The sequence below is a fragment of the Heptranchias perlo genome, chromosome X (genome assembly GCF_035084215.1).
Source record: "Heptranchias perlo isolate sHepPer1 chromosome X, sHepPer1.hap1, whole genome shotgun sequence".
Taxonomy (NCBI): Eukaryota; Metazoa; Chordata; class Chondrichthyes; order Hexanchiformes; family Hexanchidae; genus Heptranchias; species Heptranchias perlo.
The window spans coordinates 3,875,373-3,897,788 of record NC_090370.1 but is presented as its reverse complement, the minus strand read 5'-3'; the positions used below and the strand labels follow the sequence as shown (position 1 = coordinate 3,897,788).

At 42.7% G+C, this 22,416-nt stretch overlaps 1 protein-coding gene across 3 annotated transcripts in view; it reads left to right on the top strand.

Annotated features, from left to right (window-relative positions):
* The window catches only part of LOC137307176 (LIM domain and actin-binding protein 1-like), a 115,809-nt gene that overhangs the window by 54,968 nt on the left and 38,425 nt on the right, over positions 1 to 22,416 (top strand). For all 3 annotated transcript variants that reach the window (XM_067976538.1, XM_067976539.1, XM_067976536.1), the window contains 3 exons: positions 3,067 to 3,191; positions 5,417 to 5,462; positions 11,572 to 12,081. In XM_067976538.1, the coding sequence (XP_067832639.1) occupies positions 3,067 to 3,191; positions 5,417 to 5,462; positions 11,572 to 12,081 (681 nt within the window). The remainder of the gene's footprint in view (positions 1 to 3,066; positions 3,192 to 5,416; positions 5,463 to 11,571; positions 12,082 to 22,416) is intronic.

Sequence of the window (22,416 nt, the reverse complement as noted above, 5' to 3'; positions counted from 1 at the left end):
ACCTGTCTATATCCCTTTGCAGACTGTCGTCTCCTCACAGCTTACTCCCAGATGTGGGATATCAGTGTTGTAAAATCCTGAAGAGATTCTCTTGTATCATCCTTAACCACTTCTGAGATGTAATGACTTCTTTCCAGATTTACAGATTGTGATTTGATGGTAGTGGAGCACAGTTGATTTTTAAAAAAATTATATCTATCTATCTATACTTGACTACACTTCAAAAGTACATAACTGGCTGTAAAGCACGTTGGAACATCCTGAGGTTGTGAAAGGTGCTGTATAAATGCAAGTCTGTCTTTCCTTTTAAAGTGCAAAAAGAAGCTTTTTCAGGACTTTCCCTCTGGATGTAGATTGCATTACAACAACTTATATAGCGCCTTTAACATAGTAAAACATCCCAAGTTGCTTCACGGGTGCGTTATCAGACAAAATTTGACATCGAGCCACCTATTAGGACAGGTGGTCAAAAGAGAGGTTTTAAGGAGTGCCTTAAAGGAGGAGAGAGGGGTGAAGAGGTTTAGGGAGGGAATTCGAGCTTATATGTGTTAGCAATATCTCCCCAATTGGTTCAGCAGGTTTTTTACCTAGCTTGTCAGCTGTACAGACCAGGAAGGTCCTGGGTTTTTTTTTAGTCTGTTCTGCTGAGGTGGCAATAAAGTCATTACAATTGGCTGTGGTGCCCTTGGGTTGGTATGGGGAACATTGGCCCAATATCCCATTTCTAATTGCCATTTAGTGGCCCTGCTACAAATGTCGTTTGCCAACATTGAGGCTCAGGCTCTGCTGTGATGCCCTTCTGGGTAAAATAGCCTGCCAACACATGAATCATGACCCTTGGACACAATGAAGGGTGACTGCTGCCTGTGACACTAACCCAGCAAGGCGTGGACAATGGCATGCACTGACGACAAAGCAAAATGTAGTGGGACACTTCAGAGGAGCTGACTGAACATAACAAAATTAGGAGAAAGTTAAGGAAGGTGGCTGAAGGGGTAGTTTTACTGCAGCAATGTGGATGCCACCAAGCTGACCGACCGAAGTGTTTTTACTCCTCTGCATGTGGCCTGAGACTGCATTTCTGTTCTGGGTCTGTCTGGACCTTCCCTGGTCACTGGGGAAAAGTAATGGCTTGCCAGGAAGTAGCAAACATTAATTTCATAAGTCTCAAAAGCCCTAAGGGTAAAATATTGGGTGGGTCCTCCTAACTGTGTGAACATTACTTTGCATAACTTCAGGTTGTACGTGTCTGAACTTGATATTAATTGAAGATTATGGGCATTGCTTCACCTGTATGATTTTTGCATTTAGTACTTTGACTAAATTGTATGGGTAAGCTGGACTGAAGCATTTATTGACCCTGTACCTCCTTATCGCTTTATAATGAAAGAGAATAACTGCAGTTTTTTAAAACACTAATTTATAGGCATCGGTTGTGTTTTCAGTTGAATCCTTTATTGTTCCAACCAGATGAGGAATAGGAGAGTGATTGCTTCACATGTGTGACAGCCAGACCATCAACATGTTGAAATTTGCAGCTATAATCCCAGTAAATGGATGTACTCAACACTAAAGAATGTTTTCTGTAATGTTTCCTGTTGCTATAATACAGGTTACTTAACACTTGCTCTGCTGAATAGTGCAGGGTGTTAATCCAATCCTTGGTTTAATTTAGGTCAACCGTAAAATGTTTGTCCAACAGTTACCCCTCCAAATGCTGACCCATGGGGTTAAGTTGATGCTTGTGGGGTGTGGTATCAAGGTATTGGGGAAGTATGTGTATAACCAATAACAAGTTATAGTCCAGCAATTTTAAGTTATAGTCCAGCAACTATAACTTGGTGTTGTAAAATTGTTTACAATTGTCAACCCCAGTCCATCACCGGCATCTCCACATTATAACCAATAAGTTCATTCTACATAAAATCTATTTATACTGCAAGTTCAACCGCAAATAACTGCTTGATAGGAAATTAAACCAAACCAATTGGCAGCATTGTGCCACAAGTGGTTCGAAACCAGTTCATGCCTGAAATATCCCCACTAAGTGTGCTTTTATACTGGATTCCAGGAGACCAGTGTCCATGCACTGACTACTGGTGTTTGCAGTAAATCTGGCTCCCTCATCCTGATGGTAGACTTAGACCCATGCAAAAACTGGATATGCGAGTCTGCTGCCATGTATAAAGAAGCTGGATTCAGTCACTTTAAGTGCTGGGAGTCAGCTCTCCTCCACTGCTTACCCACATTCTGACATGCCAGTATAAAAACAATGTTGGCTGTGCTTTCATGGGGAATCTGAGCTGAGACCAAGTGTTTCCTCAAGGAGAATGATTTTCTTTGGCAGCTGTTGTGTACCTCTCAAGTGACTGGTTATAAAAAGGGACAGAGACCTTGGGAGTACATTACCTGGCTATTGACTAGTAATTGGGGAGTGGCTTGGGGATAGGGATACCTGTGGAAGAGAAGGGGATAGAAAAGAAATCAAATTCAGTACATCTGTGTTAAAGCTGTGCTTTGTGTGCTAGTTTCCTGGGTTGTAATTAGTATTTACATATTTCATAAAATTATGTAACTATCCCCATTGACGAGGTGGAGAATTTGACTTTTTCCCAGTTAAAGGGTGGAACAGTTGGTCAGCAACAGTGGTAGAACAAGAAACTGTTTGGGGTTCGGGTGGGGGGCGGGGTCATAAAGGAATGAGACAAATTTCTGTTGACTATTAGGATTCGGGGTAAGATTTTAGAAATGCTTCAAAGTAATCTAGTGGGATGAGTTGGCTATATAGACCAATGGTCTACTACTTGAAAATGTTAGCATGATTTTTATAAAATTCAAGTGTTGAAGAACTGTTAGTATGTTGAATGTTCCTTCATTTCATATCGCAGTAGGGTGGCTCTGTTCATTGGGTAAATGTCTGAAGTTGTACTGAGCCATTCAGATCAGCAAGGTTCCATTAAACTCTCTGCTGTAACCAATTTGCTAGTGACAACTAGTTTCTCCTGTCTTATTTGTATAGTGGTATCAATGCTATGTATTTCATTACACACGTTTCCCTTTATGCAGGCAAACCTAGTGAACATGGAGCGATCACCATTCAGCAGAGGGCAATGGGCCTCGCACTCCCTGCGGGTTACTGCCAAAGAGCTATCCATAGTTGGATCAGCAGCCCTCCGGGAACGTTTTTCTAAGTGAGTACATTCTACATTCACCTGGTAAAATAAATCTGTTTTACTAGCTTTTTAGGTGCACAAACCAATGGCTATTTCCATTCTCATTGTGTGCCACGTGACGTTGTGCCTCTTGGCTACCTTGGGAGCCTGATTGGTGGAGTGGGTGAGCACATTTGTCTTTGAACTTGTGGGTTCAAATCTGGCTTAAACTGAAGGGATCCAGTAGTCCAAGTTGGATAGTCCCAACTCAGATCCCAGTGATCAAGTCTGCACACAAAGGGTACATAGAATTTTGCACTGAGTTGCCACCCATATGCACGGCTAGAGTTGGCATTGGAAAAGTAGACTGTTATCGAGTTGGGAATTAGTGCACGGGTTGGGGCAATATAAAGAGAGCTTTACCATCTTGACTTTTCCTTTCATCCTGGCTGGGTGCAAAAAGGAAAAATTTGTCATTACTTAGTAGTGTCGTCCCTCACCTTGATGAGCGCAATACTACACACCATTGCCAAGATAATAGTCGGCTGCTTCCTTTTGGGAACCCGTGGTGCTTGTGTTTTTGACATAAGTAATGTAATGTAGAATGTGTAATGTCTGAGCTTGCATGCAACATGTAGCCTGTCCAGATTTTGAAATGGGTTTTGATAATGTTTCCTACAACAAAATTCCCATAGTAAGTCTTCCCTTTTTAAGGAAGCAAATCATATTGGTCCCTGAGGCAGCAGACTTTTTCATGAATCTAAATTGTTTCGGGTTTTTAAAACCATGGTAGTCCCCTTATGTGTTTTGTTTCTTCTGTCCATTTATTTTTTTCCCCTTTCCCTCCACTCCTGAAGATGTGGCTTCCTTGCAGCAGTCAACCATTAATACCTTGCCTAAGTGTCCATTATTCATGGTTAAGCCTTGATGGTGTGTGCTGGCTGGCTATTGGACTGTGGAGGGCATGACTTTGTTATTTTTGCTGCCTAATGTCTAAATGTATGAGCAATTTCCAGCATGTCACTGGATAGGCAGTGGGACCCCAGCCAATGACTCACCACACCACCACTCCTCTTTTCTCCTCCCCTCCCTCACCCCCCCCCCCCCCCCCAAAAAATCCTTGAGGCCAACACAGACCGAGATCAAACCTGGGAACTTCCTGGTCAAACGGTGACTTTACCTAAGACATCCAGTTAGCCCTGTAAGCTTTGGTTGTAGAGCAGCCTCCTACTTGACCGAACATCAGCATTGTCACTCAGATGTTAGTTGAGCGCAATGGGCATGATGTGAAATTTTCAAGCATCTGCACCTTTAGGCTTTTTTAAAACTAGGGTTTCAATAAAGTATAAAGGTACATGAACTTTTCAAAGTGTATCCAGTTGAATTGTGAAAAACACTCAGCGGTACAATTAATAAATTTTTATCTTCCAAACTTTGGTTGCATTAGAGGAGAACATTTTGAGCTGTATAATACGGGAGTGAAGTTCTGACTGGTACAAGTATATAGTCACAGGAGCAATTTGCTGATTTGATTAACTAGTGTATGGTCACATGTATTTTTTCCTATAATATATTGGTGTTACCAGGCTTATTTAGCACAGTGGTAACAACATTGATTAACTTGTTTGTAGAGAAAGGTGAGAAATTCATGTTGGCAAAAGCTGTTAAACACATGTTGTTGGAATTCTATGCACATATGAAATCCAACACTAAGCAAGGAGGGTGGTTTTTTTGGGATATAGGTACTAGGCAGTTCCTCAGTCAAGTTGTCCATGAGAGAGCATGGACAGCAATGTCAAGGGACATCACTGAGCTTGGTCCTGTTCCTGCTTGTTGCCCACACGGGAGCAATGTTGAACCAGAGCAATCAGCAGCAGGAACCTGGATTCATTCCTCCCCTCCCCCACTCCAAAGCCTAGGGACACGAAAGCCCAATTGTAGCAATCCCCAACTGAGAGCCAACTCAGCACAGAGTAGGGATTGACCGTGGGATCTTTGATTTGAATCTATCTATTCTCTTTTACCGCCCCCCCCCCCCCCCCCCAAATTTTTTTCAGTTGTACTCAATAGCTGTCAAAAGCAGCCAATAAAAGAGGGGGGGGGGGGGAGAAAGAGACTCTGAAGACTATGGTGTGGCTGTTGCTTTTGAGCTGATTTGTGCAGCTAGCGCATCAAATCCCGCCCCATTAGACCAATGTTCTGTTTTGTCTGAATCCAAGCTCTTTCTTGACTTGTCCCATAGTAATCCCAGTCTTTGTCATTAGGTATCAGAAGGCAGCAGAGGAAGCAAGCGGTGACCGGAAAAAAGGGGTAGGTGTATCTTCAGATTGATCAAGGGGTTTATTTCTGCTCCTTTGTGTGCAGAGGACGTATACATTTGCTATCCAAAAACAAACAAATGTATTTGGACTGGAGCAGAGTTGGACATTACTTTCATTTTGGTAAGTTCTCAAAATGCAGAAGCATTTAATGTGGACACTGGATGCCTGAAGTGAGAGAATTTTCTATTCCATTGGACTAATCACTTGTGCATAAAAACGTGTTAATTTGTTAAAACACTGCAGGACAACTTTTTTATAATAATTAATAAAATGTGAAGTGTGATATTTTGGAGATGAAATTAACTTGCTGTAATCAGGAATTATAATGGGCATCGCCAGTGAGTGGTTCTTCAGAGAAGTCCACTAGTGTAAGTCGTCCTGTTCTTCCTATATATTTTCCTTGTAACCTTTTTCACATGTTCTGGCGGCATTTGATTTAGATGTGCACATGTCAGTCTCTATCAATTTCTCCAGAGTGTTTACTGAAATTTTTACCTATGGGTCAATAAAAAGACACTTGCATTTATGTAGCACCTTTCACGACCTCAAGACGTCCCAAAGCATTTTACAGCCAATGAAGTACTTTTGAACTGTAGTCACTGTTGTAATGTAGGGAAACATTAGCACCTAATGCAGAGAAACTGAACAATATAACTTCCTTCTCAAAAATAACTACTGTACGCCCTCAGCACAAAACTCCTCCAGAGACTGGTTCTGTGCTAATCAACTACATTGGGACTGTCAAAATATCCTGTAGAATCTAAATGTCTTTGTTACAATGAGAACCTAGTCCTATGTTAGAGTAGGATTTTTCTTTCTGGGTATATCTTTTTTGAAAACAAACACTGGGAGGGGAAAAGGTTGTGGAGTTCACTTCTGGCTTCATAAATCAGGCTCCGAGATTGTCAATCAGTGAGTAGCTGAGCCATACACGCCAGGACGGACCCAGATTTGATTCTTGGGCTGTGCGGAGTTAACTGCTCTAGCTGAGGTGGTAGTTTGAGGTGCTACAATTGGTCTTGGGCCTGCTGAATTAGGAAGGGGAAAATTGACCAGTATTCCTGCTGGCTATCCAGTGACTCCTGTTAGAAGTGTGGATGTTTGGTGAAGACTGGATCAAGCTCAGTTGAGATGCCCACTGCAGTCAGTGGCCTGTTGAACTCACTCGCACACAAGAATGGCCAATTGGACAGTGTGACTTGCACATGTGGAACTGTAGCCCCTCTTTTTAAGGGGGAAAATTGGCAGAGGAGAGACGTTTAATAGCTTTAAATTATTTTTAGATTATAAAAATGTTTATATACTGGAGAAGCACATAGAAAATGTTAAGCAAGCAAAAATTGTTGGCTGTTAGGAAATCGCATGGTTCAGTAAATATCTTCAGTTTTCAGGTTTTAAAAAAAAAATCAGTTTTAAAAGATTTTTGGTGAAAATGGTTGGAAAATGAAGAGCCAATTTGAGGTCAGTCATGCTCCCATTTAGCATGTGTTCCCCTTTCTCCCACCAAGCCCCATCCCTATGCAACATAAATCCATCCATTAGTTCGTGCTAAGTGTAAATGTTTTGTCTGGACCTTCTGTTGAATTCAGGATATTAGCTGTAACAATTCACAAGATTAAGTGGCCATTTGGATTTGAAGAGTTAAATTTGTGAGGTGGGTCTCAATCCCAGTTTATCCAATAATTCCTACAGGCTTTATCTGGCTATTTTTCTCTCAAATAGTTTGTGTGGTAAAATAAGGAGTGTAAGCACCTGGTGTTAATGAATGGCAAGCAGGTACAGTTCTTGCTGTTCAATTGTGAGTTTGTTTACCTTGTTGAGGATTGAAATTATGTTTAAAAGACAGCATCACGTCAAAGTCAAGAAATGTATCTGATTTAAATTATTAATCGAACAGCAATCACAGCAGCTACTGGGATTACCTATTATGTTCTTGACATTCATCTTTTTAATAGATATAGCAAGCATAATTTAATAAAGAAACCGGGAATGCATAGAAAAAAAAGGACACTGTATAGGTTGAACTGTTGAAGCAAGTTTGTTTTGGTATCTTACAGTAACATGGTTATTGTTTAAGAACACAGTATTGGCAATCAGCAAGCAAAGCCAGACTATAATGTCCAAGATCTGTAAGTTTACTATTGTGATGAGGACATTTAGACTTGGTGTTTTTTTTGTCCTCCCATTTTTCTTTTTTCCCCCAATTTATTGGTTAGGCTACATGGCACCAAGGCGGGTAAATTGAGTTAAGATACAGATCCGCCATAATCTAATTGAATGGTGGACCATGGAATCAAGGGACTGACTGGCCTACTCCTGTTTTTATGGGTCTGTAGTTGCCAGGTATGGTTGTTGCCTTTCTTTAGTACTGAATCAACATTTGCCTATTTTTCAGTCTCCGAAGCTCCCAATGTACACTTTAATTCTGGCTCAATCAATTCTGCTGGAATGTGTAATGGGTTGTTGGGTGATGACAGTGTTGTGATGTTTCCCCATCCCACCCCCTTTCGCAAGACTTGCTGTCTAGGCTTGTGCACGAAGACTAGCCATTTGGGCGATGTACTGAGACTGCTAGTGGAACCGTACCCTGCATGAGTGGTGCCTTCAGAAGGGGGCGAAAGATGTTTCTCTAAAATAGCTAAGATCAACTTTGCAATATCTGTATGCAATCCAGCACCCAACCCCCACCACACACATGTGCCCCAGCACAGCATTGATGTATTGTCAATGGCCTTAACTGTTCCACTTGAGCAACTCTACTCAATCAGCGCAGGGCGCCGCTGGTTGAATCCTGCTGTGTTAACACTGTGCTTACTGTACATCCATTATGTAATGGAGATGTGATTAGGAAATGAGTCACCCAAGTATAAAGCATAGCTGTAACTACCAAATTTTACATCTAGGTCAGTTTTCTTTACATCTCTGGGATTACGCTAGTTTGAATTTGTTGCTGCTGTAGATAACTTGTGTGGTGTTACTGTGGTTCTGTTTGCTGGTACAGCCTAGATAGGAGAGGGAGTCCTTTGCATTACATTGGACAAATCTAAAGAGAAGGTTTTGGGAAAGACATGACTGTGTACAAGATCCCCTGAGAGCTAAACAAACTATGCTAGCAAGAAGCTTGCTGTGGAGATTGAGAAACAATGTGTAACATTGTTGGAGCAGGATGGCATAAGCGATGTATATTATACTAGTCTTTTACAGTGAGGGTTAGCATGTTATAAAGATCCAGTGGGCCAGCTGAGAGACCAGAGCAGATGCTAATGTCTGGTCATGGTATTCTGCATTTAGAAGAATTTATTATTCTCTCGCACAGTATAGCATAAATAAAACTAATTGTACAAAAGAACTAACTTTGATATAAATTGTATGGGGGGAGGGGGGGGAATATGCCCATGATTCTTGGTGAGTGTTGGCAGGCTATTCAAATATCCTCTCACAACATCCACACGAGCGTTACTAGATAGCAATTGAGCAGGAAAGCTGGCTGCCTTCCGTAACTAGGGAGGGTTGGTGTTGAGACCAATTGTACCTTTCTGTTGCCCAGCTACCTCAACAGACTAGGATTGAATCTTAGCCTTTGCTGAGCTGTTGGGGAAGCCCCTATTATATAGTGCAACAGAGTTGTGTATCTAGTAGAAATGGGAGAAAGTTCAACTGCAAGCTTTGACCATGTATACAATTGAAGTATATTGTAAGCTATAAAAGTAGTTCTTGCTTTTCAAGAGTTAGTGTAGCCTTTTGACCGAATCGGGTACCTGTTCAAAATTTATTGCAGTGCTTTGGATGTTGCATGTTACACTGCAAGAGGGATGCATCAAAGATGACCACAATAATTTGCAATGTCAAATATGAGGCCTGGATGGTGTCTCCTTCCTCTCTTCCCCCTGCGCTCTGCGCCCCCCCCCCCCCCCCCCCCCAACAATACCCTTCTCTAGCTCTTGCTGGGGTATGATTCAGTGGACATCAGCTGTCCCCCTGGTATTCCACCCAAGTGGCCATTCTTCAGGAGAGCCTAGATGTCGGCAAGCTATTTTACTGTGGAGACAGATAAAAACAGAAAATGGTGGAAACACTGGTCAGGCAGCATCTGTGGAGAGAGTGTTAAAGTTTCAATCTTTACACTTGCTTTGCAGCAGGAGTTGCTAAATAACTACTTAAGCACTGGAATCCCTCCTGATTTTCTCCTTCCTAGCCCAGGCGTGCCAAGGCCAACTGTGGCACCCCAACTGCTGCCTTGGTTGAAATCGCAGCACAGCTGAGGACTGAACCTGCAAACTTCGGATTTCTGTGATCTAGTACTATACCTGCTGGTGCCTTTACTCACTGAGCCATTGGGATGCTCAATTTCAAATTGATGCAGCTGTATCTTTTCATAAAATCATACAGCACAGAAGGAGGCCCTTTGGTCCACAGTGTCTGTGCCAGCTGTTTGAAAGAGCTATCCAATTAGTCCCAATCCCCTGTTCTCTTCCCTCATAGTCCTGCTATTTTTCCTTTTCATGTACATGTCCAATTCCCTTTTGAAAGTTACTATTGAATCTGCTTCCACCTGTTCAGGCAATGCAGTCCAGATTTTTTTTTAAAACTCTGCAGTGATGTACATTTTACACACAGTTTACATTTTTAAAGACAAGATGGGGGTGATGAAAATCGAAGTATTTTCTTCCATTCTCCTAGATCCGTACGCACGGGCAGGGGAAATTTTCCTGTGCTCTTGATAAGTCGGAACCGAATCTAATTTCTCCTCCTGGTAGATTGATTGTTAAAATCCAACTGGTTCATTTAATACCTCTGAGTCAGATGGTTGAGAGTTCAAGTCCCACTCCAGAGACTTGAGCCCATAATCCAGGCTGACACTCCCAGCGCCCGTAATGAGGGAGTGCTGCACTGCCGGAGTTGCTGTCTTTCGGATTAGATGTTAAACAGAGATCGTGTCCGCCCTTTGGACAGAAAAGATCCTATGGTACTATTTCGAAGAGCAGGGGACTTCTCCCTGGTGTGCTGGCCGATATTTATCCCTCAACCAACACCTTAAAAACAGATTATCTGGTCTTTAGCTCGTTGCTGTTTGTGGGAGCTTGCTGTGTGCAAATAGGCTGCCCCGTTTCTTGCATTACAACAGTGACTACACTTCATTGGCTGTGAAGTGCTTTGGGATGTCCTGAGCTAGTGAAAAGTACAATACAAATGCAAGTTTATTCTTTCCTTTCAAGGAAGGGAACCTACTACCCCTACCTGGTCTGACCTACACGTGGCTCCAGTCCAACATGATGTGGTTAACTCTTAATATAAAAAGGCAGCCCACCACCACCTCCTTGGGGCAACTCGGGATGAGCAATAAATGGCTCCTTGCCAGTGACTCTCATCCTGGGAAGAACTTTTTTTAAAAAGAAAAGACTTCCTCAGTCAACCAGCCTTATATCTCATTTGTATTAGTTTCCCCCAGATGGTAAAGTGAAGCCTTCTGTGCAGGTTGTTTTCTGACCGCTGACTACACTAGAAAATCTAAAAAATTAACTTGTCCAGCAGCAACACAATCTTTTTTTGTGTGTAGGTCTTGTGACCTGCTGCTGGATACATTGGCTCCACTTTTTTGCTTGGTATCTGGAGAACGGTTCTAGGTAAGGATATGAAGTGGGGAGAGCAGCATGAGTAGAACACTGCTCTCCAAAATCAATACTGCAAAGCTAAAACCATCATTCATTGAAACCAGGTCATCCCAGTGCTCCCACATCTCCCTAGAATACAATTTCTTTAGTTTAGATTGCACTGAGTAAAACCTTGTTTTATGTACTAATTTTATAAGTGAAATCCTTAACAATTCCCTTCATTGTTCTTCCTTTTTTCCTTATAAGGAAGCCCTGCTGTTTTATCATTTCCTGCTTCAGTTTCCTGACTTTCTGTTACACCCTGAGGGATGAAATGCCTGTACAAGTTGTAACACTAAATGGTTGCAGCTGCCTATGTAACTCGAAGCACTGGTGACACGTATGTGTGTGCACTATTTCCTGTTTGCAAAGCAGCAACAAAACTTTCAACCCATGCTGTGGGCATTCCTTTTTGGTAACTGGTTTTAAATTTGTGTTTTCTCGCAGAACACTGAAAATCTCCCTCTAAAACTGAGGAAGGGGACACTGAGCATCTTGAAACAGAAGTGGGAAAGTCAAGAAAAATCCACAGCACAGCCAGTACCTCAAAAGCCGCCTGTCAGAAGTAATCGTGCAGATTCCCGGCCCCAGGTCAGTGCTGTCAGCCCAAAAGCAGACGTCAGCTTTGTGCCTCTAAGTGAGTCGGATCAGAATTCCGAGGCCACCATCACCACAAGAGTCACGTCTCCCAAGAGCCCAGGGGTCTTGAGCATATTTCATTCTCCTGGTGCAGAGTGTGAAAGCCAGGCTGAGTTAAAGATGCAATCTGAGAGCTGGAAGATGGACAGTGTGCTTTCAAAAGAGGGGAGTGAAGTGGAGAATGGAACAGTGCAGGATTTGACAATCTCCCCTAAAATTGAGAAGTTTAATGTCCCACTGAACAGTTTGAAGATGATGTTTGAGAAGGGGGAAGTAAATGTTCAGTCCAAGAGCAAACAGCATGAAATCCCAGTCAAGGTAAGCATTTGCCACAAGTCATTTGTTTGAATTAAAGCAACGTATCCTTCACACTTTTTTTAATCATTCGAAAATTGTTTCTCTGAGCTGTTCAAGTACTTGTTGCCTCCAAGTAAAATAGTTACATGGAGATCTCTTGTGGCTCAGTACTTTTTAGAATTTGTGTATAGGTTAAATGTCATTTTAAATGCACCATTTTGTGTTGCTTGGATTTAAGTTTTTCTGAAATTTATGATCTAGTTAACAAAAACCATGATCAGCTCTGTCTTGTTGGATTTTTCTTTATTTCTTGAAGAGAAGAACGGAGAGGAGCCTTGTACAGCCAGCCTGGGCCTTTTTAAAAAAAAAAAGGCATGATACAACACTGCCTGGAAGTCCCACATTTGAATTCTAGCTATAGTTGGCATTAGTTCAATTGTTTTTAATTTTCAAAATTGGAAAGGGGGAAAAGGATCTTTTCTCGTCCCCCAAAAAAAATGAGGTGTACAGCCCACCACGGTCCCAGGATCAATCCTCTATCCGTGCTGGGTTAGCTGATCTCATCTACAATTGCTGGTGTTTATAGGTTGGGAGGAGGGGGTTGAAGATAACCCAGGGTCCTCTATCTTGGTAGCTATCTGGTGACCGTGGCTGGAAAGTGTCCATGTGCAGATGTTTGTTGAAGATAGGATTGGGCTCGGCGGTGATGTTTTCCTCAACAGTGAAATAGCCTGTACGTACTTGCTGTTAAGGATCACACGTCCTCTTGTGTAACATATGGGAGGGCTGCTGGTGCCTGTGGAACAGAAATGCCATGATGAGTTGCCACTTCTTAGGATAGAAAATATTTTCTGGATTACTGATGCAAACAGACAGGAACTGTTTTCCCCCATATCTTTTATCCTTTTCACTCTTTCCACATTGCTGGGTTATAGTTTATGAACATGGGTTGTCCCCTCCCTTGACCTTGCTCTAGATAGCTGATTTTTCTCCTGTGTAGTCCAGGAGAGCTGAGGTCAATTGTTGTGCCCTTGCCACAACCCAGCTGAGATCAGATAACTCGGCACCAACTGAGAATTGAACCATCCTGGTCTTGGCAGCTTGGTTCCAGATTGTCCAAGCTTTTTGTCATCTTAAATACATACAATAGGGTCTTGTGGGCCATATTTGAAATTTAAATGTAAGTTGCCATTAATTTGCATCGCCAGCCACTGATCTTGGTGTTTTAATTTAAGATTTTTGTACCAATAAGGCAATAGTGCGAACCCAGCTCTTAAACTGCCAGCCCACGAAACAAGCTGGTGAGTAAGAAATATAAGCACAGAGCAGAGTTGCTTGGACTAGTGGGCTGGGTTATCAGGGCTCGCAGGCTGCACCTTGGGCACTCCTGGCTTGATCGCATGCTATAAACTTGCTAAGCCAAAGGGAAAGGCCCAAGTGGCCATCCTATGAGCCTATTGGCAGACCATTTAACTGGTGGATGAGGAAATGGTTGGTGAGGAGTAAGGGATAGAGAGGGTCCCAGGTTTGATTCCTGAGTTACCTGATCTAAGCTGGGGCTGGAGCAGTGGTTGGAGGTGCTACAATTGGTCTCGGCCTTGCTGAATTGGGATGGGGAGAGTTGACCATTATTTCTGCTGGCTATCCAGTGAACCCTGTTGGAGATGTGGCTATTTGGTGAAGATGGAATCTAGTTCAGTTATGATGCCCCCTCAGTCAATAGCCTATTGGTACTCATCTCTGCTCAAAGAATATCGCTTCACTCCCTCTTGATAAATGGGAACCTCGTCTCATCTCTGCTCCTGACTTGTCGTAAACTCCCAACTGGATGTTTGGAAAGTTGTCTACATATGCGGGCTATATCTTTATGATGGCAAAGTTGGCCTGCGGGAGGAGGAGCAGGAAGCTGACTAAGGGTTTTAGCATGCGAGTCTGTTGCTAGTTTCTGCTCGCTGCATCTGAATCGTCTATCATGAGATTGGCTCCAAGTGGGTTCTGTTTACCTATATAGTGATAACTGGAGGCTGGGTTTTGGAATGATTGATTCCCACTTGCTACTATATACACAACTTAAAAGCCCAGTGCTGTTTTGTAGTTTAGTGGAAATTCAGTTATCAGCACTTTCATTATACATAGTCTCACATATCTCTGAATTTTTGCAAGACTCAGGAGACCAGTGGACTGGAGAGGGGAGAGAGGAGTGCACTGATGAGCTGTTCTGGGAGTGTAGGGACCCCTCTTATATCGCTCTCTACACAATTTCTCTCTCCAATGAGTTGCTCTTGAGTTGACTGATACGAGAACCATATGTAATGGGGATTGGAGGGCAATGACAGAAATTTGGCAGATTGTGGAAGGGAACGGACACGAGTGCAAGAGTGAACGAGGGAAGCGCACGGATCAACTGTTCTATGTTCCCTTACAGATTTTTCGATGTGGCCTCCCATTATATTCTGTATCAAATCCTTGCTCAACTAATTCAAACCTGAAAAGAAACAAAACATGAGGGCCACATATAAAGGGCTTCTGCTTTTCCCCTGAGAAGCTGACAACTGTGCCCCTCGTTTCAGAAGGTCCATGGGTTTCCTCCATTATGGCTGATTATTTGAGGCTCCACTGCACTAATATTGTTGAAGTATTTAAGTTACTAACACCAAATAATTTGTTAATGGAACAACTTGACCACCTTTGTGCTCTGTAGGGGATAATATTTGTTACAACATAACTGTCAAAGAGCATTTTTTTATAAAAAAAATTGTTTCAATGCTGCTTTTTATTAAACCTATTATCCTAATTATAGGTTTTGTAAGTTGAAACAAAATTAAGCCCTCTTTTTAAAAAGAAACTTTTTAAAATGAATCTATGCTGATCTTTGTCAGCCAACGTTATGACCTAGCTGTGTTCCTTTTGTGTAATACAGTTCACTCAACTTCATTAGTAGTCTAGTCACTCGTGCAAGGAATGCTGCTTTTAAGAAGTGAGCGTTTGATTAGTTAGAGCAACCTGATGTTGGATATAGAAAGCTAACATCTATATCCCAGCCTTTGATATACAGAGTTGGTGGATCTGAGCAGTACCCTGAATGGAATGGTTCCCAGTTGCAGAGAGCCCCCTCTTTTGGAAGAGAAAGTGTTGCCATAAGTGGCCTGTTTCTCCCTGGTAACTGCACCTCCTGTTAGTGACAGTGTTGTTGTGCCTTGTGCATGCAGTGTTGGGCACAGTTTGTGTCTGACTTCCCACATTGCAAGTTCTGGTCTCAGTAGTGCCATCAAGTGATCTGCTAAGCAGAGGCTGGGCACTTGCCTGCATAAGCCGGGGTGGGGGGGGGCAGGAACGCGGAGGGAAAGAGGGAGAATAATTGTGTGAAGCTTTGAGACATTGCCATGTGAAGAAATGCTCTTAAATACAAAGTATTATTGCTTGATCACTAATTGTCCTCACAACCCCCTCACTGAGACTCCTTGGACTGCTTTTCTGTGCTGGTTGAAGTGCCAGCCTGTAGGCAGATCATCTGCATGCCCCCTGATCTATGGAAACAATGTTTTCTTAGAGACTAGGAAGCAAAACTTAGCTCTACAGAGTAGAAACAGTGGCTTTGAAAGAGTCCATAGCTCTGACTGATCTGTCTGATAAACTGCATGGAAGACAGTAAGTTAAAAGCTGTTGAGGGGATAAAGTTTTTTTTTAACTTTTTAAAAAAAAAGTCAAATGATTCACATGATACATGTAGTCATACAATGAAACACTGGACTCTCTGTCTGCTCATCTCAAGCACATGATTTGGGTTTTCAGTTATTCCTTTCTACTGGCTCATCTTTTCTAACTTTTTTCCTTTTGGGTGAGGGAAGAGGAACCACCTTTTCAAACTGCACAGCAAAGCTGGGTCAGTGCATTTAGTCTTTTGATATTTGTCACGTCAGGTGACAATACAGTGTTCTTGTACGCTTGGTATTCAGTATCTTTTCAAAGTGGTACCCAGCTGACACCAAGGTCGGCTAGATGCCCTGAGGCAATTCATTGCCCTGATTTGGTGTCCGTCACCAACAGTTCATATAAGGAGGATACGAAAGTTGGGGATAAGACGGGTCTGTTTTGCTGGCAAACCTTCATCCCTGTGTTTTGTGTCTTGAAATAATGTAACACTTTTTCTGCAAGGAATACCTTTGCAAAGATTAAGGAATCTTACAACACCAGGTTATAGTCCAACAAATTTATTTTAAAATCACAAGCTTTCGGAGATTATCTCCTTCGTCAGATGAATGAGTGAAAAGGTTCTCAAATCGCATATCTTATACTATGTTGGGACAGCATCACACCAATCAAAAAGTGTCGTTGTTATTCAAACAGGCCAGTCACGGAGAACAGCACGTCCCAGTACACTAGATATACATTGTGTCGATTACACAGGCAGGCAGAAAGAAACTCAAAATGGCAGAGAGAGAGAGAATTAAAAAAAACATATTATTTTTTTTCCCCCTTTTTGCTGGTGGGGTTACGTGTAGCGTGACATGAACCCAAGATCCCGGTTGAGGCCGTCCTCATGGGTGCGGAACTTGGCTATCAATTTCTGCTCGACGATTTTGCGTTGTCGTGTGTCTCGAAGGCCGCCTTGGAGAACGCTTACCCAAGGCGGCCTTCGAGACACACGACAACGCAAAATCGTCGAGCAGAAGTTGATAGCCAAGTTCCGCACCCATGAGGACGGCCTCAACCGGGATCTTGGGTTCATGTCACGCTACACGTAACCCCACCAGCAAAAAGGGGGAAAAAAATTATATGTTTTTTTAAATTCTCTCTCGCTCACTCGCACTCGCTCACTCGCACTCGCTCACTCGCTCTCGCTCTCGCTCTCGCTCTCGCTCTCTCGCTCTCTCGCTCTCTCGCGCTCTCGCTCTCGCGCTCTCGCTCTCGCGCTCTCTCGCTCTCGCGCTCTCTCGCTCTCGCGCTCTCTCGCTCTCTCGCTCTCTCGCTCTCTCGCTCTCTCGCGCTCTCGCTCTCTCGCGCTCTCGCTCTCTCGCGCTCTCGCTCTCTCTCTCGCGCTCTGCCATTTTGAGTTTCTTTCTGCCTGCCTGTGTAATCGACACAATGTATATCTAGTGTACTGGGACGTGCTGTTCTCCGTGACTGGCCTGTTTGAATAACAACGACACTTGTTGATTGGTGTGATGCTGTCCCAACATAGTATAAGATATGTGATTTGAGAACCTTTTCACTCATTCATCTGACGAAGGAGATAATCTCCGAAAGCTTGTGATTTTAAAATAAATTTGTTGGACTATAACCTGGTGTTGTAAGATTCCTTACATTTGTCCACCCCAGTCCATCACCGGCATCTCCACATCTTTGCAAAGATTAGCACCGTTTTTAAAATAAAAATTTACTGCAGACCCCTAAAATCTCACTTCAGCAGCCTTGCATCCAGAGCCAACAATCCCAGTCTCCTGCATCCCGAACTATTTTAAGTACTCTAAGCCAAAGCAACCCCCCCCTCCCAATAACCTGGTTGGTAATTGTGCCACGTTAGATACTCAGTCATACAGACCACAGGTCCCAGGTTCAGTTCTTAGTTTTTGCTGTATTAAGTGATCCCCACAGGCCACTACAATAGCAAGGAGGGGGATTAAATTATCCACCGTTCCCATCCTGATTGCTATGCAGTGACTACACCTGCCAGTCAGTATACGTGGACGTCAAGTGAGGACAGAATTGGACTTGGCTGGGATGTCCTCGGCCACTAGCTAATCACAGTGACATTTGTTGTGCAAGCTGCAAAAGAAAAATTGTCCTGCTCTGGCTCCCAGTTCTTGCCTGATGCTCCTACTGCTGCAGGGGTTGAACACTGCTGTATCCTGTGGCTCTGAGCTCGTCGAATTGCGAAAGGAGTGAAACTGGGAAAATGGCCAGTATGAACGGGGGGGGAGGAGGATTGGTGGAAGACCATAGTGAACAGGAGGGGTAATTAATTAATGAACATTTAGTGGCAAAAGTCTACCAGTACAGTGTTACTTTTAAACAGAATGTGTGTTTGCTTTTGTCATCAGCGCTGTGGAATTTGCCCAGCAATATTCATGTGACAAATTCCACATCACCAGCATTCCCATTGTGTTTCTTTCATAAGAACATAAGAAATAAGAGTAGGCCATACGGCCCCTTGAGCCTGCTCTGCCATTTAATAAGATCATGGCTAACCTTCGACCTCCATTCCACTTTCCCGCCCGATCCCCATGTCCCTTGATTCCCCAAGAGCCCAAAAATCTATCAATCTCAGCCTTGAATATATTCAATGACTCAGCATCCACAGCCCTCTGGGGTAGAGAATTCGAGATTCACCGCCGTCCTGAGTGTAGAAATTTCTCCTCATCCCAGTCCTCTCTCTTATCCTGAGACTATGTCCCCTAGTTCTAGACTCTCCAGCCTGGGAAGCATCCTCTCAGCATCTATCTTGTCAAGCCCCCTCAGAATCTTGTTTCAATGAGATCACCTCTTATTCTTTCAAACTCCCAAGAGGATAGGTTCATTCTACTCCATCTCTCCTCGGAGGACAACCCTCTCATCCCAGGAATTAATCTAGTGTACCTTCGTTGCACCGCCTCTAAGGCAAGTATATCCTTCCTTGGGTAAGGAGACCAAAATTGTACACAGTACTCCAGGTGAGGTCTCACCAAAGCCCTGTAATATTGCAGTAAGACTTCCTCGCTCTTGTACTCCAACCCCCTTGCAATAAAGGCCATCATACCATTCGCCTTCCTAATTGCTTGCCGCATCCGCATGTTAACTTTGTTTCGTGTACAAGGACACCCAAATCCCTCAACACCAACATTTAATAGTCTCTCTCCATTTTAAAAAAAAAATTAATTTTTCCGAGCAAAGTGAATAACCTCACATTTCCCCACATTATACTCAATCAGCCACCTTCTTGCCCACTCACTTAACCTGTCTATATCCCTTTGCAGACTCTGTCCTCCTCGCCGCTTACTTTCCCATCTACCTTTTGTATTATCAGCCAACTTGGATACATTACACTCGGTCTCTTCACCTAAGTTAATATAGATTGTAAATAGCTGAGGCCCAAGCATCCATCCCTGTTGCACCCCACTAGTTACAACCTGCCAACCCAAAAATGACCCATTTATTCTTACTGCTTTCTGTCTGTTAACCAATCCTCAATCCATGATATATTACCCCCAATCCCATGAGCCCTAATCTTGTGTAACAACCTCTTGTGTGGCGCCTTATTGAATGCCTTTTGAAAATCCAAATATACTACATCCACTGGTTTTTATCTACCCTGCTAGTTACACCCTCAAAAAAAAACCATAGATAGATTTGTCAAAAACTATTTCCCTTTCATAAAACTGTGTTGACTCTGCCTAGGAAATTATGATTTTCTGAGTGCCCTGTTACTCCATCCTTATTAGATTCTAGCATTTTCCCAACTAATGCCAGGCTAACTGGTCTGTAGTTCCCTATTTTCTCCCTCCTTTCTTGAATAGCGGGGTTACATTTGCCACCTTCCAATCCATGGGGACCGTTCTCAAATCTAGAATTCTGGAAGATCACAACCAATGCATCCACTATCCCTGCAGCCACCTCTTTTTTAGAATCCTCGGATGTAGGCCATCAAGTCCAGGGGATTTGTCAGCTTTTAGTCCTATTAATTTTTCTAATACCTTTTCTTTACTAACCTTAATTACTTTTAAGTTCCTCCCTCTTATTAGACCATTGGTTCCCCATTATTTCTGGTATTTTTTTGTTTTCTACTGTGAAGACAGATACAAAATATTTAAAATTTTTAATGGGGAATAAGGAAATGGCAGAGACCATTTTAATAATTGTGTCTGCCATTTCCTTATTCCCCGTTATAATTTCTCCTGTGTCTGCCTCTAAGGGACCCACATTTACTTTCGCTAATCTCAATGCAGCATAAGTACCACTTAAGGACATCAGCAACATTCCAGCAGCTTTATTCCCACCTGATAGTTGAGTGTAGAATGCTGATAAAACAATTAACACAACACCAACTGCTTTTTTAAAAAATGTCGTTGTATAGCTGTTACATTCGTAATCAGTGCTGGATTGCCAGACGGCATTGACAATTACATAAACTGCAACGACTGTGATTTAAGGCACTTTTACATTTGAAATGTGCACTCACAAATCTGCTGACTGGATAGAGGGGAGCCAGTGTTGGTGATGGAAAAAGATGGGAGCCAGTGAATCGACTTGCTTTCACTCCATCCAGACTGCAGAAACAGCAAATGTAAAAGTGCCTACCTATCATCGTAGTCAGTAACTCTAGCCTAGGGGGTCCTTAATGCAACGTAGAAACTAGCATAGCAAACTGCACTCGAATCAATGCATTATTTAGCTTTATGCCACCATAAATTACAAAATTTTCAACATTAACTTTCAAAAGTTAATGTTGAAAGTCCGTGGTGCCAGATTCTCAGTTTCACAGTTTGCATTTGCAGCTGCCATTTATAGCAATAGGATAGTGGGCAAAAAAACATGGTTACTGACTGCCCAAAGCCCCCTCATTCTCCTGTGTACTGGTCGTGTAATTGGTTTGGTGGCACCTGCAGATATGTTGTGTAGTTGGCTCTAGGTCATTTTGGGGGGGGAGGTGGAGAAGAGGAAAGAGAATCACTTTTTAAAAAAAATAAATAAACATGAAAGTCTTGTCCATAGAAGATGTATGCCCAGCAGCTTTACATGCAAAGTTCCTAGTACATCAAAGTTTGAGAAGTTTTAAGAGAGGCACTGCATTAGTAAGCATGACCAAAAGTGCCACACTATTGGTATGAGAAGGACTGGCAAAGGGCCATGTGTTTTGGCCATTTTTGTCCCTCCCTATAGTAAAGCTGCCCACATAGTAAATAGGGTGCTTTTATCAGTAGTTTGGCAATACCCTGGATGTGCAGACCAGCATTTGAAAATTGCTCTGTATCCTAAATTGGGTACAAGATTGATGATTGATATGTACGTACTTGCCGATAGCTTTTAAGTGTTACAAAAATGCCTACATTTTTGGTAAAAGCAACACTGGCTTTTTTGAGGGGAAGGGGGTGGTTGATTAGGCAAACCACTGATCTGGATGTTTAGAAAATTTCATAAACCTTAAACTGGGTGGTTTAAATTCATGCTGCGTGTTAAGAATCCTGATGTCTCTGCTCCCAGCTTGGTCTTACTGTTCCACAATCATCCAGACAATCAAGGTCTTCCTGATTTCCCATCATTTTATGGTAGCAGGGACTGTGTATGGTTGCTGCAGACTCTAAGTTTGTAGACATTGTTCTATTTTATGTCGTATCTGACAGCCTTTTTACACTCAAGGCTGCAGTCAGGGATTGTACCAACGTCTGATTTTTGGTCTTGGCAAAAGGTGGCAACTCTAATTTTAACTTTGCTGATTGTGTGGATTTAAAATTAATGAAGTCCATCTAACAAATGTCCAGCATGGTTTTCAAAACGACAGAATTTAAACCTTGTCTGTATTTAAGATCATCGAGCACAATCTTAAAATATAGCTTGATGTGAGTTGTTCTTGGCTTTTTATTGATCTGTAACCTTTTAATCTATGCCCATTGATCAAACATCTAACAATGAAACTGAGAAGATATTTTGGGAGACCGGAAAGTTTCCAGGTTTAATCCCTTTTTCCTCCACTTTTACCTCATTTGAAGCATCAGTCAGGGCACGACAATTGACCTCTGCTCCCCTAGACGAGAGAGAGAGAGGCGGGGGGGGGGGGGGGGAGGTGAAGAGAGGGTTTCCTCTTGAATACAATCCAATGACCCCTATTGGAAATTGTGGATGTGTGGCTGTCTGGTGAGGACAAGATCAGGTTCAACTGAGATGCCGTAATGGTTATATAGCTTGACTAAACTTACTGTCTTAGCTCAAACATGAAGAACAACCACTTGACCGAAGTACTGGAAGGCTGCTGACACCTGTGGAACTGGACTTCATAATTTAATACCTCAAAGGGAAGGGTCAAGTTTGAGGGGTGTGGGAGATACAAAATCTATTGAGCCTGGTGCAGTAATGCCTACATTTGATCAAAATCTTAAGTACAACTTGCATCACAGCCAAGTGTGTGTGAGGTGAAAATGATCACTGAGCAATACTGGGTAAATTGGGGGAAATGACTCCAAGACATGGTGAAAAAGGTAGAATTTGGGAAGGTTTTTAAAGGTGGGGAGAGGGGAAGCAGGGCTTTAGGGAAGAGGGTTTGTGTAAGGTCAAAACAACTAAAAGCTGTGCCACAGTGGAACTGAGGAAAGGGGGATGCAAAGTAGGCCAGAGTCAGATAAGTGGAGGGCATATGCTTGGGAAATAGGGCTGGAGGAAATTGCA